The following is a 17743-nucleotide window of genomic DNA, read 5'->3' as shown; positions in this document are numbered from 1 at the left end:
ACAAAATGCTTTTGTACCCATTACCTCAACAAATACCCAGTACAGGCCTGGGACGACCCACATCTGTTGAACAAGGCCCCAGCCTGTTTCTATAACAGAAAGGACAGCCGGTGAGATGGAGGAGCCGGACTCCAGAGGCTCTCCACACAGTACGTGGACCTCACGTACAAAATCTTCCTGACTCCTTCTAATTCTGAGTGCTATAAGGTGTCTGAAAGTCACATTTTGTGCAGGGCCTTACACTCACTGTCCCTGCACAGGCAACAACATTCTTGTTCACCAACCAAGGGCTTTTGGCCCCTCATAACACCCTTTCTGTTCTGCCTAGGTCCTGGGCCTTTACCCTCTTATCTTTCTGAACACTGTGGCTCTGTAGCTGGTCTCTTTTCTGTAGTAATTCTTTGAATCCTTGGCACTCTCCCCAGGACATGGTTCTGTTCTGGTCACACAGCTCCACATTCACACTCCAGGTGAGAAGCATGTTGCTTCTTGCACCAGAGCTGGGAGGGGACTGAACGGAAGGGGGTGGGCGAAAACACTATAAGTAAGACAAGAAAGATAAAAGGACTGGCAAGAGCACAAAGCAGAGACAAGTCCCCGGAGGACCACCAGATTTCACACGCGGCCAGCATCTCCTTTTCCCCTATAGACATGAGCCCAACACTAGGGAAGAGCAATTGTATAAGAGATAATCCTTAAATTCTTTTCAAATTAATGTACCTGCTTATATTCTATGATCCCTTGTCCTATTACTTAATGAAATGCAAGAGAATTTTTAAATTACTTGAAGTCAGGCTAAGATCTCTTAGAATTTTTAAATTACTTGAAGTCAGGCTAAGATCTCTTTTCTTTGGCTACCAGGCACAATATTAATATCTACTGGGTACCCATTACATGCCATGCATTGAGCTAAGTTAAAGCTACAGCAAGTACTGTGAAGGGGGCGCCTGTCTAGCTCAGTTGGTAAAGTGAATGACTTTTGATCTTGGGTTGTAAGTTCAAGCCCCACATTGGGTGTAAAGTTTACTTAAAATCTTATAAAAGAAAAAAAAAAGTACAGAAGGGAAATACAGTTGACCCTTGAATAACACAGTAAGTAAGGATACTGACACCTGCATAGTTGAAAAATCCATGTGTAACTTCTGACTCCCCCAAAACTTAACTAGTAATAGCCTACTGTGATCTGAAACCTTACTGATAACATAAACAGCCCATTACCACATACTTTGTATGTTATATAATTATATACTCTATTCTTACAATAAAGTAAGCTAGAGAAAAAAATGTTAAGGAAAGCATAAGAAGAGAAAATGCATTTACAATACTGTACTGTATTTATCGGAAAAAAATCTGCATATGAGTGGGCCTATGCGGTTCAAACCCATGTTGTTCAAGAGTCAGCTATAGACTTTTCTGAGGAGCATAACAAAGTCTTTGAATTGAAACCTATAATGACAATAGTAGTAAACAGAGACCGCACAATTACTGTGTGGAATATGTTCCCAAGGCTGCACATGTGGTAATTCACCAGATTCTAACAAAGAAAACGAAAATCCCCCGTGCCTGCCTGACTTGAGCCACGTGTCAGCCAAAGATGGTTGCGCTCAGGGTAGGACAAAAGTTGGAGGGAGCCCCAGCATGGGGGACCAGCAGAGGCACTGAATGCTGTGAGGAAAACATAAGATATATATTATTGAAAATATATTATTGAAAAATATTTTAAGGCTCAAGATGGAAAACCATGAACCACATGATAAGTGGTTAAGTCCTCCAAGGAGGACTTAATCTTCAATATCATAACTAGAAAAATTAACCAACTCCCAGAAGCAGAAAGGAATCTGCTCGAACATTGATCAACATATGTTGGACTTAACGTTGGTCTCTGTGGTCTAATAGCAAATAGTCTTTTTTGACGCATCTTAAATGTGACAAAGGCTTGTATAGCTGCTGGCTTACCAATGGCAATGATCCCATTTTTGATTGCGGACTTATTTTACGAAGATTTTGTAAGTTTACCTTTGTATACAGGTGATTTGAACTGTGAAACCTGTACCATAACACAGGGTGGACTAGTTGGTCTTGTTTTGGGTGGTCTGTACACTGTTATCTTGGCTATACCTGTGAACTGTGGCCTAGCAGCCAGGTATGAGTCAGCCCCGCTACCAGGGAAAGGAAACTTCTTAACTTACTGGACTAGAATTTCTAAGCCTGTCTTTAGAAAGATGTTATTTCCCGTTTTGCTCTAGACTATGTTTGCAGCATACCTTGGATCTAGACAATATAAACTAATTATAAAGGCCCTTCAGTTACCTGAACCTGGCCTAGAAATTCAGTGACTGTTAAACAAACGTGTACACAAAAATAAAATTATAATGTATGAAAAAAAATCCTAGGAGTCAGGTCAGATGATGATGTTGACGAATTTTGTTTGTTTCACATGAGAAACTGAGACATGAGGAAGTAAACTGGTCAAGTGACAAGGAGGACAGCTTAGATTACACCCCACAGTACAGGTATTACCTGAGCTGAATCTTGAAAGAGGAGTAGGTTATTGACAGGCAGAGAATGGATGAAGCAGGAGGAGGAAGAGGAGGACAGGTAGGGATGAATTATGTCCTGGGTAAAGGGAACAACAGCATGACAAAGGGCAAAATTGGAATGGGCTCATTATAGGCAATCAAAAGCAAGTGAACAGGCACATTTGCTGTAGTAGTAGAAGTAGTAAAGGGAAGATAATTAAAGATCAGGCTGGAGGAATAAACCAGGGCAGATCACAAGAGATCTTACTAGCTATGCCAAGGAGCTTAAACTTTATCCTCTGGGTGGGGACTGGTAAATTCCAGGCTTCCTATTGTTCACCTATTATTTCTATGGCCCACAAGCTACAAATGGCTGTTATGTTTCTAAATAGTTGGGGAAAAAATCAAAAGAATATTTCATGACATATGAAACTGTATGAAATTCAAATTTCAGTTTTCATAAATAAAGTTTAACTGAAACACAGCCATGCTCGTTCATTTACATACTGTCTCTGGTTGCTTTTACACTGCAATGCCAGGGCTGAGTAGCTGCAACAGAGCCCATATGGCCAGTAATGCCTGAAATATTTACTATCTGGTCTTTTAGAGAAAGCTTGCCAAGCCCTACTCTAGGTAACTAGGAGCTGCTAAGCGGCTGATTAAGGTGAAATGGTATCGTTACCAGCTTTATAGTTTTACAACGATTATTCAGGCCAGAGTGAAGAGGATGAACTGGAAATAAAAAGGACTGGGAATAGGGGCTCCTGGGTGGCTCAGTGGGTTAAATCCTCTGCCTTCAACTCAGGTCATGATCCTGCAGTCCTGGAGCCCTGCATCGGGCTCACTGCTCAGTGGGGAGCCTACTTCCCCTCTCTCTCTGCCTGCTTCTCTACCTACTTGTGATCTCTGTCTGTTAAATAAATAAATAAAATCTTTAAAAAAAGGGGGGGGGGGTCCGGGAACAGAAAGATCAGTTAGCTGACAGTGACTATTCTCAACATAAGAGGTGATAAGCACCAACACAGGCAGAAATGGGAAAAGAAAAATGAGAACTATCAATAAGGTTGTATCAGTGGGATTTCAAAATCTACTGGATGCAGAAGAGGAAGAGGAGGGAAGGAATACAGAATGACTCCAGGTGCCTGATCTGTCCCACCTGGGGTTACCACCATGACTAACACCAGAACAATCCCCATCACAACAAGCAACCTCACAGGAACTCCTATGCATCACACACTGGGTGTAATCAGTGCTCTATCTCTCACCTAATCCTTTACCATGATGTAGGAAGGAGTCACCTTGTTCTACAGAGAAGAAAACGAACACTAAACCTTATACAAGGTAACATAGCTAGTTTCTGAGTTCACGATATTAACTGCTCTAAGATACTATGATATATAGAGGGAAAACTTACTTTGGTTAAGAAAATGAATTAAGTTCTGAAAGATGAGTGACAAGTCAACTGAGGGCAGAAACTCAAGGCACACCAACATTTAAAGAATCGGCAGAAAAAAAAAAAACAACACCCAATGGTGTCAAGGTTCACAGAATGCAGGAAGCAAGGGTGTCCGTGGAGTGGAATGGAGAGAGTCAAAAAGAACACCTTAACACCCTGCTCAATCTCCTGGATATTCAGATCTTAGGTTCAGTCCCAGTTTCTATAAGTTATGCTTGTATTATATGGAGTAACTCCCCAAACTCACTTCAGGAGTCATTTCTAAGATCAATAAATGATGTTATGGTACAAACAAACAAACAAAATAGAGTGATGATCAATTGGAAGCCACTAAACCAAAGGCTACATTGCTGACTTTCAAACCCACAAGATAGGTGATGGATTATCATTCATGTTAATGTTTGATAAGAACCACCAGCCTGGGGGCGCCTGAGTGGCTCAGTCAGGTAAGCAGCTGCCTTCAGTTCAGGTCATGATCCTGGGAACGAGTCCCACATCTAGCTCCCTGCTGAGTAGAGAATCTGTTTCTCCTCTTCCCTTTGCCTGCTCGTGCTTGCTCTCTTTCTCAAGTAAGTAAAATCTTAAAAAAAAAAACAAAAAAAAAAACAAAAAAAAAAAAACTACCAACCTCTATGAGTGTGTTTTTAACAAATTTTTTCCTGATTCTATAAAATAATTATTAAAAATCATATCAAAAATAGGCAAGATCTGAGTAGGCATTTTTCCAAAGAAAACATACAGATGGCCAACAGGTACATGAAAAGATGCTCAACATCATTAATCATCAGGGAAATGCAAATCAAAACCACAATGAAATTATCTCCTCACATCTGTTAAAATGACTTATCAAAAAGACCAGAAATAACAATGTTGGTGAAGATGTAGAAAAAAAGAGTACTCTTGTGCCCTTTTGATCGGAATATAAATTGATACAGCCACTGTGGAAAACAACATATTAGTTTCTTGAAAATTAAAATAGGACATCATATGATTCAACAATTCTACTTATGGGTATTTATCCAAATAAAACAAAAGCATTAATTTGAAAAGATATATGCACCCTCATGTTCATTGCAGCCTTCTTTAAAAATGCCAAGCTATAGAAGCAGTCCAAGTGTCCACTGATATACCACACACACACACACACACACACATACAGTGGTATATTATGCAGCTAATTAAAAAAAAAAATAAAAATCTTGGGGCACCTGGGTGGATCGGTGGGTTAAAGTCTCTGCCTTCAGCTCAGGTCATGATCTCAGGGTCCCGGGATCGAGCCCCGCATTGGACTCTCTGCTCCGTAGGGAGCCTGCTTCCCTTCCTCCCTCTCTGCCTGTCTCTCTGCCTACTTGTGATCTCTGTCTGTCAAAAACATAAATAAGACCTTTAAAAAAAAATCTTGCCATTTCCAACAATACAGATGGACCTTAAAGGCATTACTGTAAGTGAAATAAGGCAAAGACAATTACTATATGATCACACTTAAATGTAGAATCTAAACAAAACAAATCAACAAACCAAACAAAACCAAGCTCACGGATACAGAGGAAAGACTGGTGGTTGCCAGAGGTAAGGGCTGGGTGGGTGCGGGAGAAAAGTGTGAACTGTTTTGATTTTTTCTTACACTTTAAATAAATTGACTATAAGTAAACGAACAAATGAGAAAAGAACAAGGTAGGCAGATATACTCTATCAGTTACCAACATTTTTTATAAACTTCACTATAATGGAGTATGGTATTAGTTTAAAACCTCCTACAGATCAAATTAGGATGGAGAGAAAAAGATCTTAATTTTATAGACTTATTTATATAAAATTATCTATATAAAATCGAGAAATACAGAAGTATAAAATATAGTATTTTACCGAATGTTACCTTTGGGAAAAACAGAAAAACATTGCAAGACAATATTGCAGTCCCAGTGCTGTAAGAGAATCATTAATAAATTCTGATGTATTATTTACTTGTCTTTCTCTATTCATACAAGGCATAGGGTCCACCTCACCTGGAAAATCTCAGCTACCATTTCTTGTGCATGTATTCTGACCCCTACTCAGCCATGCCTCATTTAATGTCTAATGAACACTTACAGAGAAGACCCTGAAGCACAGGCTGGTGGGCAATTTTCCCACAGCCACTCACAATCCAGGAATGGATCTGGGATTAGAACTGGAATCTGCCTAATTTAAGGTGTATTGCATCCAAATAGGGGATGGGAGAAAATGGTCAACTCATACCACATATATGGGGCTTATTAAAAACATTTTCCCATATCAATAAACCATAGTTTTCTAACCTACAAGGTATTTAGCTAATCCTCTATGGATGGATCCTTGTTTTCCACTCTTCTAGTATTCAGTAGGGGGAAAAAACCCAAATGTAGTGGTTAAGGGATCACTTCAAAGGAGTTCAAATCCTCATTCAATAGTCCTAAGCTCTGTGATCCTGGTAAGTATATCAACTCCAAGCTTACTTTCTTTGCATATAATAGCACTGTCTACTTCATTTTGTGAGGCTGAAGATTAAATATGGTTGTGCACATGAGTTATCCAACACTGTCTGGAACATAAGCAGCTCTCTTTGAAGACAGTTACTAGTTGTCTTCACTTTTATTGTTGTTGTTGTTGTTGTTGTTGTTGTTTATTAGAGAGAGAGAGAAGAAGAGAGAGCCTGAGAGGGAGCAGTGGGGGAGGGACAGAGAGAGAAGGAGAGAGAGAATCTTAAGCAGGCCCCATGCCTAGCGCAACACAGAGCCTGACACAGAGCCCAACACGGGGCTCAACACAGGGCTCAATCCCATGACCCTGAGATCATGACCTGGGCTAAAACCAAGAGTCAGATGCTTAACCGACTGAGCCACCCAGGTGCCCCACCTTTCATTGTTGTTTTAAATAATGTATCAATGGACATCCTTGTACACCAATATTTGTGCATATCTTTTACTGTTTTCTTAAGCTATATTCCTTGAAGTGGAACCAAAGGACATTTAAGATTTAACACATACTGACAATCTGCAAGTCACAAAAGCTGTACTAACATAGGAAAGTGCAAGCTTCACTAATCTCTCAACAAGAGTTTTTTTTTTAAAAAAAAAAAAAAAAAAACCCTGACAATTTGACTTCTTTATTATCTAAATGGAATTTTCTTGATTCTTAATTGGGTTACTCCTTTTCATATTTATTGTTAGAAATGCCCTTTTCATGCCCTTTGTCCATTTTCCCTTTGAGCTACCCTACTTTAGAATTTCAAAATAACTAATGAAGTTTGTCCCTAAAATCTGACCATTTTGCTTACTTTGTAACAGTTGGGTTAAGCTGGATTTATGACTTCAAGCAGACAGAAGAAATGCACACGCATAAAATGGTACATTTTGAGGGTATGAGGTGTCTCAGAGGCATTTACCTCATTGAAGAGCCATGGTTAGTCTCCTTCACTGCCTGGGGTTTTTTTCCTATGTAAGACTCTATGGCAAAAAATCTTAAGTGATAACACATGTTCAAGATGGCAATAAAACTGTGCCAGGAAAGTCACAGAACATTTGAAACTCAGACCACTGTTTAGTCTGGCAACTCTTGTGCTCTTTAATTATATCACAAAGGCCCCGTCTGTACAGCAAACACTGTAATATATTCTGACCAATAACTGTCATCACATAAAATCAGGAGACTTGATAAGGAAGAGGATTTGGTATTGAGAGTCTGTGCTTTATGCCTCATGTTACATTCCATTCAGTTGGGCTTCGCTTTGTTCTATGGAGTTGACAGTGACAGGTGTACTCAATATATTCACAGACAATGCATGACTTTATCAAGAGCAGATAAACAACAACAAAAATGAGTCTGTAGCACATGTACTATACTATTGATTAACCTCTGTACTAGATCATTCTCGTCAACATAGAAATGTCTCTAAAATATCGCTCATCCTGAAAAAAAAAAACAAGAAATGCCTGTGACTCCATATCTCCTTCTAGCTCCCCATTTTTCAGCTCTCCTTTAGAGGAAAACTCTCTCTAGATTTACTGGGGTTCCCTGTCTCCACCTCATCATTCTCTCTGCAATGAACCCCACCAAACTCTTACCCCACATGCTTGTGAAAATAACCCTTCAAGAAGTTACTCCTGTTGCCACTATAACCATTACTTCTCCATCCTCATCTTAGGGACACTCTCCAGAGCATCTGACGCTGTGAGTACTTCCCTCCCTCTTCAAACCCTGAAAATCAGAGGCTTGCTTCTTTACTTATGAAGCTAGCATTCACGCAGCCAGTCAACTCTGCCACCTTCCCAGGGAAACTCTGAGCGCCCTCTCAAAAACAGTGGGTCCCAATCCATCACTCCCCATTCTCTAACCCTGCTCTCTGTTCTTTATACCACTAACTGAAATTCAGACTTTTTTTTTTTAAATCAATTTCCCTGCTTATTGTCTATGATCCCCTCAGAATCATAAGCTTCATGAAAACCAGGACCGTGTCTGTTCTATCTCAGTGAACACAACTCTTTGTTGGGTGACTCAAGGAATAAATGAATAATATTAACTTTTCTTGCAGGTAGAAAATTGTCAAAGCTCACTCTGTTCTGAAGGTCCATAATTCTATGATGGAAATAAACTGCAAAACTTCAAGAGCTTCTGTAGAGAACTGAAAAGAAAGCAAACGAACTTTCCTGTGGGCAAGAAAGGAAATACTTCAGGAGAAAATGGTAGGTATCATTTTGTTAAAGATGATGGTATCTATGAATGTCTAGTTAAACACAGGAGGAGGCATCTGTGAATTATTGTTGATTAGAGCCCCCAAAATACCAGGGCCTGTTCTGACTAAATGCATCCACTAAATGCTGGCTTCTGACATGACATTCAGTGAGCTGCTCAAGTCTGGGCACCAAGGGGCCAGAAACACCAGCATGGAGGGCTCCCAGCCAGGTGCTGCCTGTCACTCCACTCCCTAAAGAGAGCTGTCACTGAGCCCACATGAGTCAGAAAAGGAAAACTGAAATGACCAAGCATATAGGCTGTTATGAGAATATTAAAAGATTAATTTGTTTCTGACAAGAGATCCAAACTGTCTCCAGGGACCCAAGTGAACCCCATACAGTAAGGACAGGCAATGAAATGCTTACCAGCTCACCAGCTCATGAACTTGGGGGAAACTCCATGACGGTAAGCAAGATGATGGAAGAAAATAATCAGAAGCGTGTATTTCCACTAGTAGCAGGCAGAAACCATGTTAAGAGTTGTTGGGTTTTTGGTTTTTTTTTTTTTTTTTTTTTTCGGAAAACATAACGCTGAAACAGATTTCAATTACCATTTATTTTCCCCACACATCATTTAGGAAAAGAGAATGCCCTGGATCAGTTCCTAAAGTTTTAGGAGGATATCCTTCCATAATTCTATCAGAAACAGAAGGAGAGAATTAATTGAATGTTGGGGTGGAAGGAGTGAATTAAATGAATGTATACTCCATGAGTGCTTACATAAACACTTACGTTTTCCCTATAGGAAACACTGAGATGAATTATAGCATGATTAACGTAGTAAGGAGGGATTTCAACCCAACTGGTGTGCTCTAAGTTATAAACACAGGAGGGTCCCAAACCTGGGAAGATGAGGTAAAGAAGAGGTTCCATTGAACCGGGAACCAGGATATTATTAACCACATTTATGCCAGGAGCTGCCACAGTGATAAAAATCAAAGAACAATGGTGCCAGAACCTAGTGATGATGGCAGAGGGACACAAAGGAGAATCATTTGCTCTTAACAGATCCACGTGACAGTGAAGTTGACTGTGTTGAGGAACTGGACCACTCTTCTAAGTAAACATGAGGCAATGAAACTGAAAACGAGATGACTTCAAAGTCCACTGTGATTTCCCCTTGGGTTTGTTTTTGAAAAAGTGGCTCTGCTGGGTAGTCCAAAGAACAACAGACCATAGTCTGATCCAAATCCTGACCTTCAAACTGACTTGAAGTTCAGTCACCAATTCCCTCTGGGACTTCATTTTCCCTGTGTATAAAATGAAGACATTAGCCCAGTGTACTAATAAAGTCTTTTTATTCTGTACTTTTGTCTCTTTAACATCTTGAGGACTTGCTAATTCTGGAGGGAATGCCCCTCCCAGAGCCAGCTGATTCTTAGAGAAAGCAAACAACTCTCCTTTGAGCTTGCCTTTCCTGTGCAAACCAACCAACCCAAAGCCATAACCCCAACGACCTCCTTTATGGCACTTTCTACTCCTAAGTGGGGCCCACACCCCAGGGCCAGGTACCAGCCCAGAGCTGGCCCCTACTTACCCCAGGGGAAGGTACCAGATGACTAGAGACAGCCCCTATACTTCCACAACCCCATGAAATTATTCAAAATAGTCAAGCCTAAATCTGCTCACCCATTCCTTCCTTTGTAAACTACAATAAGGGCTATGCTCCACATTTGCCTCTCACTTCCTCTGACTCTTGACTGACCCTGCTGCTTCTTCATGTGGCCACCTTTGGCATGGTATGGATGCCTCTTTGGATCTGTGAGTATAATAAGCTTTCTTTTCCAGGACAGTTTTCACCTGATCTACTGAACTTACCACACTACACCTTACCACATCAACATAAAAAAATCTACATTTTATAACACCAAGAAAATCTCTAAAGTTCCCTAACAGCTCAAAAATTCTAATATTTCTACATTCTCATGAATAAAGGTTAAAAAAAAAAAAAAGAGTTCTGTTCCTTTAGATCAGGGTTCAGGAAACACTGTGTGAAAAGGGCTAGAAAGTAAATATTTCAGGCTTTGCCGGACCAAGGTCTGACTCAGATGCATCTGTGTGTTTGTAAATTTTACGAATCTTTAAATATGTCAATATCACTCTTACCTTACAGACCATACAAAAAGAGGCTGCAAGCCAGCTGGCTCTGTGGACCACAGTTTGCCAGTCTCTTTAGATGACAAGGGTAAGTCAACAGACCTGAGGACATCTTGTGAAACACAAAAAGCTTTACTGAATCCCCACTCAGACTAACTATGGCCCTACGACACACAACTGGGAAAGCACTATTTACCAAGGTGTACAATGAACTCTAAGTGCTTTCTTTCAATGTAAATGTCACAGCAAAAAAAGTCAACTGAGACCATCCACTCTAACCTAGAAATAGCTTTCCATTGCAAGGTGCTGTTCTACTCAGTTTTCAAAGACAGTTAACCACCACTAGCAGCTGAAGAAGAACTTCCCTGGAAAAAAAAATAAAATGCTGAACTTCTCTGAGAGCAAAACAACATTTCTAACTCTTAAAAGGATAATCTCGATGGAAGTACACAAAATACCCCAGCAAAGTGGATCATTAGGGCAATTTTAATTTAATTTCCAAATTCTTCTCAATATTTAAGGACCAAAGATGTATGTGTTAAACAAGGGTGCAGTACAATAATCCCAAATAAAAGCAGAGAGAGAAAAAAAAACAAAAATAAGTAAATAATAAAGTTTTGGGTTCAAGGAACTGATGAAAGGCACAAATCCAAAATCATTCAGTATTTTTAATCTTTTATGCTTGCTTTATCCCCTGAAATGACTGTACTTTAGTAAGAAGTATAGATATGTGCCCAGTTTGAACAAGTGGTTAGGAACACTCGAACATGGGCTATGTCCATGAGAGGAAAGAGAAGGTAAAAAATAGATGCTCAAAGTCTCGGTGCCTATTGGAAAAACTTTGTGTATTATTCTGCGAGTGCTCATAAAGAATAAATGGGGAAGCCACAGAAGAGTGACCCTAGAATAGAAATGGGAGCCACAAAGACGCAGAGACTGACTTGCTCCTCATGATGGGGCTTTTTGATATCCATAAGCAACCTGAGAAGCAGCAAATCATTTCTGGAAAAATCAATTTGTTCTAACAATAAAGTATTATCAAATTACATAGTTATTTTGCTCACAGATTTCATCAGAGGAAATATTTAGCTGGGTAAGCTCAGTGAACTGAGGGGGTAAAAACACCTAACTGGCTTATTTAAATGACAGGGAACCCCTCTCAAACATCTCTAACATTTCTCATAATTTGGGCTTTTAGCTTCACCAGGCTAAAAAATTTAAATAAAATATAACAGAATATGTCAAAAACAAATGTTATTAAGAATATAAATTAAAAGGCAAGTGTGTATGGCAGGTATCTTGTGTGGGGAATGTTCTCTATGGCTGCCCCAGTTCTGTTATGCACAAACTAATAAGACCACACCATGCAGTTTGTTTCTATTATTGAAAACCTGGGGGTTTTCTCCCAATTCCTTGTAGGGTGTTAGAGCTCTAGTTTCAGTTGTCACCAAACATTTCTTTCTACTGTCAAAGAAGATACCTCTTCTGGAATACTTTCTTTGCTAGTTCTTCCTCTAATCATATGAAAAAGAGGAGGAGTAAGGAGATAAACTGTGGGGGAAGAAGAAAGGGAAGACTTACACAGCATTTCCTGCGGACCAGATGCTAATATTTCCAGATGAGGAATCTTAGGCACAGAGAAGTTAAGAAACTTGGCCAAAATCATACAACTACTTGGGTTAAATTCCTTTAGGTGCTCCCATAACCTTCTAGACATGACTGTACCTCTGAAATTATTACACTGTTTTACAGGAACCTATTGATAAATGTTTCCTCCACTAAATCCTTAGCACCTCGAGGGGGAGACCTTTAACTGCCTTTTATCCTTGTATCATTCAGTGGTTGCTGATTAGTTGAATGAATGAATGGGCAAACGAATCAATGAACAAATGAACCAAAAACCAATGAGGGAAGTCAGCTGAAGCCTAGTAACTGTAAAGGCAGAAGTATTTTTTCACTGAAGGCTATACAATGGATTCACCATGAATTTCATTTAAGAGATCACTAAAATTTTATTCTTCAAAAGACATTTCTGTGAATCTTGCCATAAAACAAACAGCTCTAACATTATTTGAGTGAACTAAAATGATAATCCTTAGATATGGAGCATAAACAACCTTTTGCAATTCACAGTAAGAGGTAAATTTTGCTCCAAAAGAACTCAAGAAGTTAAAATTCAATTTGTTTGCTAACAAAGATTTGCTGAAAGCTAATTAGCTCTTAATGGAAACAAGCTCTTGGGGTACAGCTCTCCCTGAGAACAATGGTTCAGAGCAACCTACTGTAAAATTAAGAAGAGAGAAAAGGGCAGAGCTCAGAGGAGTGAACACAACCCTTCTGATAGTAACATTGGACCAACAGGGTAAACAATTTACTTTTCTGCTATAAACCCAGTCAGAAACTAGATTCACCAAGGCAGTGGGCTTAAAAAAAAAAAATTCCCAGTCAGATACAATGTAAATTAGATAGTGCTCTTCTCTCCTTTGAAGGAACAATAAATTTGCAATTGTACTTTAACTTTTGAGGATTTCTTTACCCATTCAGAATCCTCTAAAATAAGAATAAACACAAATGAAATAATGTTGCACTTGGCATAGGATGATTTACTGTTCCAGTGGTTATTATTTGGTACTCTAAACTCTTAATGCAGTTGACCCTTGAACAACACTGGTTTGAACTGCATGGGTCGGTCTGCTTATACATGGATTTTTTTTTTTTTTATAAATACAGTGCAGTACTACAAATTCCATCTCTTCTTGTGATTTTCTTAATAACATTTTCTTTTTTCTCGCTTACCTTATGTTTGTATATAATACATATAACATAGAAAATATGTGGCAATTGACTGTTTATGTTATCAGCAAAGCCTCTGGTCAATACTAGGCTAATAGTAGTTAAGTTTTGGGGGAGTCAGAAGATACGCAGAGTTTTGACCATGGCTTTAACCCCACATTGTTCAAGAGTCATTATATATACAAGCTCAAATGCTATACTTCAAAGAACATGATGCAGATGGAACCAATAAATAAGCTAAATTTCTAATAAATGGTTCATGTTTATTTTATATTAGTAGAAATCTATCTGTACATAAAAATTAAGACTTCCTACACTTGATATACACTTATAATCAGCATTTTGCCTAAAAATCACTGCTACCAAGTAACTGGGGACAATCTCCTAAGTTAATGAGTTACCATTTTAAGACAACGGGCCAAAGTCAGGGATGAGTGACATTAAAACTTTGTTTTAGTTATAGTCAGCAACTAAACATAAAACATTCACCAAAATTGACCTATTATATCACAAATGAAATCAAATAAAAATTAGAAAAAAAAATATGGTCTGATTACAAAGCAAGAAAACTAGAAATCAGGAGCTAAGAGGGAATAGACAGCCTATCACAATGGCAAAGGCCAAACACATATATGCACTGATAGGGTAAAGGACTGGCACACACACAGGCACTCTCATACACTGCTAGTGGAGAATAAACTGGCATAACCTTGGTGGGGGGCAGCTGGGCAACACTTTTCAAAATACAAGTGCTTAGACCCATTGTTCCCACACTTGCCCGCACATTGTAATCACCTAGTGAGAGTCAACAATTACTGGTATCTATGTCCAGCCATGGAGATTTTTATTTAGCTGGGCTAGGCTGTGGCTAGTCTTCAGACTTTTTAAAAGATTCCCCAGATGACATTAATGTGCAGATAAGTTTGGGAATCACTGGTTTATGTACCCTTTGATAAAGTAATTCCACTTTTCCTTACTTATCCTACACATAAATATTCACATATGTAATGAATGGTCTATGTCATTAATTATAGCTTTATTTTATGATACCAAAAGTTTAGAAAAACATAAATTAAATGTTCATCAAAAGGGAACTTGTTAAGTAAATATGGAGCATCCATAAAATGCAATGCTTATGCATCTGTTAAAAAGAAGTGCAGATGGTATGTGAATTATATCCCAATAAAGCTGTTGTATGTATTTTTAAAAAGAAGTGCAGAATGGTGCATACAGCATACTACCAACCACCACACACACACACACACTGATAAGAGTGGCTTTCTCCTTGGGTAAAAATATGCTTTTCTCTGCATACTCTTCCAAATACTGAAATTTGTAAGGTGTTATATATTAACTCCTAAAAAATCTCTTTTTCTTTTTTTTAAAGATTTATTTATTTAGGGGCTCTGTCATTAAGTGTCTGCCTTCAGTTCAAGTCATGATCCAAGGGTCCTGGGATAAAGACCCGCATCGGGCTCTCCACTCAGCAGGAAGTCTGCTTCTCCCTCTCCCACCACCCCCCCGCTTGTGTTCTCACTTGCTGTGTCTCTCTCTGTCAAATAAATAAATAAAATATTTAAAAATTTTATTTATATGAGAGAGAGCATGTGTGTGTACATGTGCAAGTGTGGGGAAGAGCAGAAGCAGAGAGAGAATCAGGAGGCCTCCATCTCACAACCCTGAAATCATGACCGGAGCTGGAACCAAGAGTCAGATGCCTAACCAACTGAGCCACAAAGGCACCCCTTAAAAAATAAATTTTAAAAATTAAAATAAAATTATATAAAATCAATCTGGTGGTATCACTCTCCAAGCAAACAGAAGAAGTGTCTGATCATATCTTCTGCCCATTTTTTGATATGATTGTCTGTTTTGTGTATGTTGAGTTTGAGGAGTTCATTATAGATCCTGGATATCAACCTTTTGTCTGTATTGTCATTTGCAAATATCTTCTCCCATTCCATGGGTTGCCTCTTTGTTTTCTTGACTGTTTCCTTTGCTGTGCAGAAGCTTTTGATTTTGATGAAGTCCCAAAAGTTTATTTTGGCTTTTGTTTCCTTTGCCTTTGGAGACATATCTTGAAAGAAGTTGCTGTGGCTGATATCGAAGAGATTACTGCCTACATTCTTCTCTAGGATTCTGATGGATTCCTGTCTCACGTTGAGGTCTTTTATCCATTTTGAGTTTATCTTTGTGTATGGTGTAAGAGAATGGTCGAGTTTCATTCTTCTACATATAGCTGTCCAGTTTTCCCAGCACCATTTATTAAGCAAATAATCCAAAAATTGGTATAGAATCAGAAGAGACCCCGAATCACTAAGGAAATGTTGAAAAACAAAAATAAAACTGGGGGCATCATGTTACCTGATTTCAAGCTTTATTTCAAAGCTGTGGTCACCAAGACAGCATGGTACTGGCATAAAAACAGACACATAGACCAGTGGAACAGAGTAGAGCCCAGATATGGACCCTCTTCAGCAAAACAGGAAAAAATATACAGTGGACAAAAGACAGTCTCGTCAATAAATGGTGCTGGGAAAACTGGACCTTTTATACTTTAATTAAATATAGTAAATAAACATTAAGTGGTTCAACATTATCAGTAGGTAAATAAATGCAAAATGAAATCTCATTTTCATCCATTAGCAAAGATATCACCAAGAGTATGAATAAATACTGATGTAAAAAATCTTCCAACAATTTTGATAAATAAAAAGGCAAATTCCAGAAAAATACATAGTGAGACTACCTCTGATTTTTTTTAAATCAACAACCAGAAACCAAAGTCATTTATTCCTGTATATGCATATTGAATTTAAAAACCCAGAAAAGATTCAGGACAGATACACACCAAAACAACAACTATTACCCCTGGGACAGAGACCTGTGTATGGCAGTGTGAGAGGGAACAAGGAAGCCTAGAGGACTTCTTGATTTTACTGCTGGATTATAATGCACACACAATACATTCAGATGTTACTTGTCAAACTAAAGCAAAGAAAAACATTTATAAAAACTGTTCATTGAATTCTGCTTGTAAACTTAAAAAAATAAAGTGTCTTCCAAGACTACTCATTTTCAAAATAAAAAGACTGTATATAGGTCATCGACTTCCCTAGGTTCTTCCCCTCAATGTGAGGAAATTCACATGAATTTCATAGCAAGCTGGCAAGAAGAGGAAGGATTCTAGAAAGCATGCGACATGAGTGAGCAAAAGTCAGCACTAAAAAAAGTAAATGCAACCTGCCCCATCTAATGAAAGGATACAGTTAGTATACAGTATTAGTGCCTGGTATCAAAACTCCAGTAAAGAAGTAACTATATGAATTTATATTTGACTTCTAATACAGATACACTCTTTATAATGAAATTTCTTCTGTAGGAATAGAAAACAGTACCTTTGAGTGACAAGTTTGGAAGGCTCATTGGTCAGGCTTTTAAAGGGCTATACAGACACAGGATTTAGAATTGGCAAGGGGAAATGCTCCCCAAATTCTTTTGCAACAATACTACAAGGTAGTATTTCTATGTCGCTATCTGGAAACGAATGAGGCTGCTCAGAGCACAGGAAATGGGCCTGAAATTACTTCAGCATCAGCCCTGCAGATGATCCAAAGCCCAAGAGCACCTTGGCAGCCCAGGGACACAGTCATGGCATGCCACCAGAAAGGTTGCAGTTCAGACTTTCACCCATATTGGGTGTTTACTACTAACACTGAATGTGGCTCACCACTACACAATACCTTCCATGGCAGAACAACAGAGCAGATGAAAACAAGATGGTTGGGGCTGTGTGACTTAGTTCTTTCCTAAAGACCAGCCATAGAGGTGTCCAAACCCAAAGGTCCTTGGCCATCACCTAACAACTACAACTAGATTTCCTGATGGAAAGCAAGGAGGGCCTCCTCTTCTCTGCCCCTTCTATGGACCTGGGTCTCTCTCTGACCAACTCTCCTGTCCCAGACTGAAAGCAGTTGCCACTCTTCTAGAAACTAGCTCTAAAATATTTGGCATCATCACACATAGTATCTTCTATAGAGGCAAAAGCTCTCCCCTGCTGAATAAAAGCATGTCAGTTTAACAAAATGGTAGAAAATAAGAGTCTATAAATACTAGACAGATTGAAT

The 17743-nt window shown here is 38.9% G+C and overlaps 1 protein-coding gene and 1 pseudogene across 8 annotated transcripts in view; one reads left to right on the top strand and one right to left on the bottom strand.

The window, feature by feature from the left end:
- The window catches only part of ULK4 (unc-51 like kinase 4), a 653086-nt gene that overhangs the window by 365708 nt on the left and 269635 nt on the right, over positions 1-17743 (bottom strand). Inside the window, exon 31 of one of the 8 annotated variants that reach the window (XM_013057125.2) lies at positions 7140-9976. The exons of the other annotated variants lie outside the window; for them this stretch is intronic. Within the exon in view, the coding sequence (XP_012912579.1) occupies positions 9943-9976 (34 nt within the window). The 3' untranslated portion in view covers positions 7140-9942. Of the gene's footprint in view, positions 1-7139; positions 9977-17743 lie in introns of those variants that run through there. 8 annotated transcript variants of the gene reach the window in all.
- Positions 1732-2336, top strand: LOC106005977 (annotated as a pseudogene).

This window comes from Mustela putorius, unplaced genomic scaffold, assembly GCF_011764305.1.
Source record: "Mustela putorius furo isolate JIRA1106 unplaced genomic scaffold, ASM1176430v1.1 tig00003834_pilon_pilon_pilon, whole genome shotgun sequence".
Taxonomy (NCBI): Eukaryota; Metazoa; Chordata; class Mammalia; order Carnivora; family Mustelidae; genus Mustela; species Mustela putorius.
Note: the sequence above shows the minus strand (reverse complement) of the source record. Positions and strands in the feature narration are given on the sequence as shown.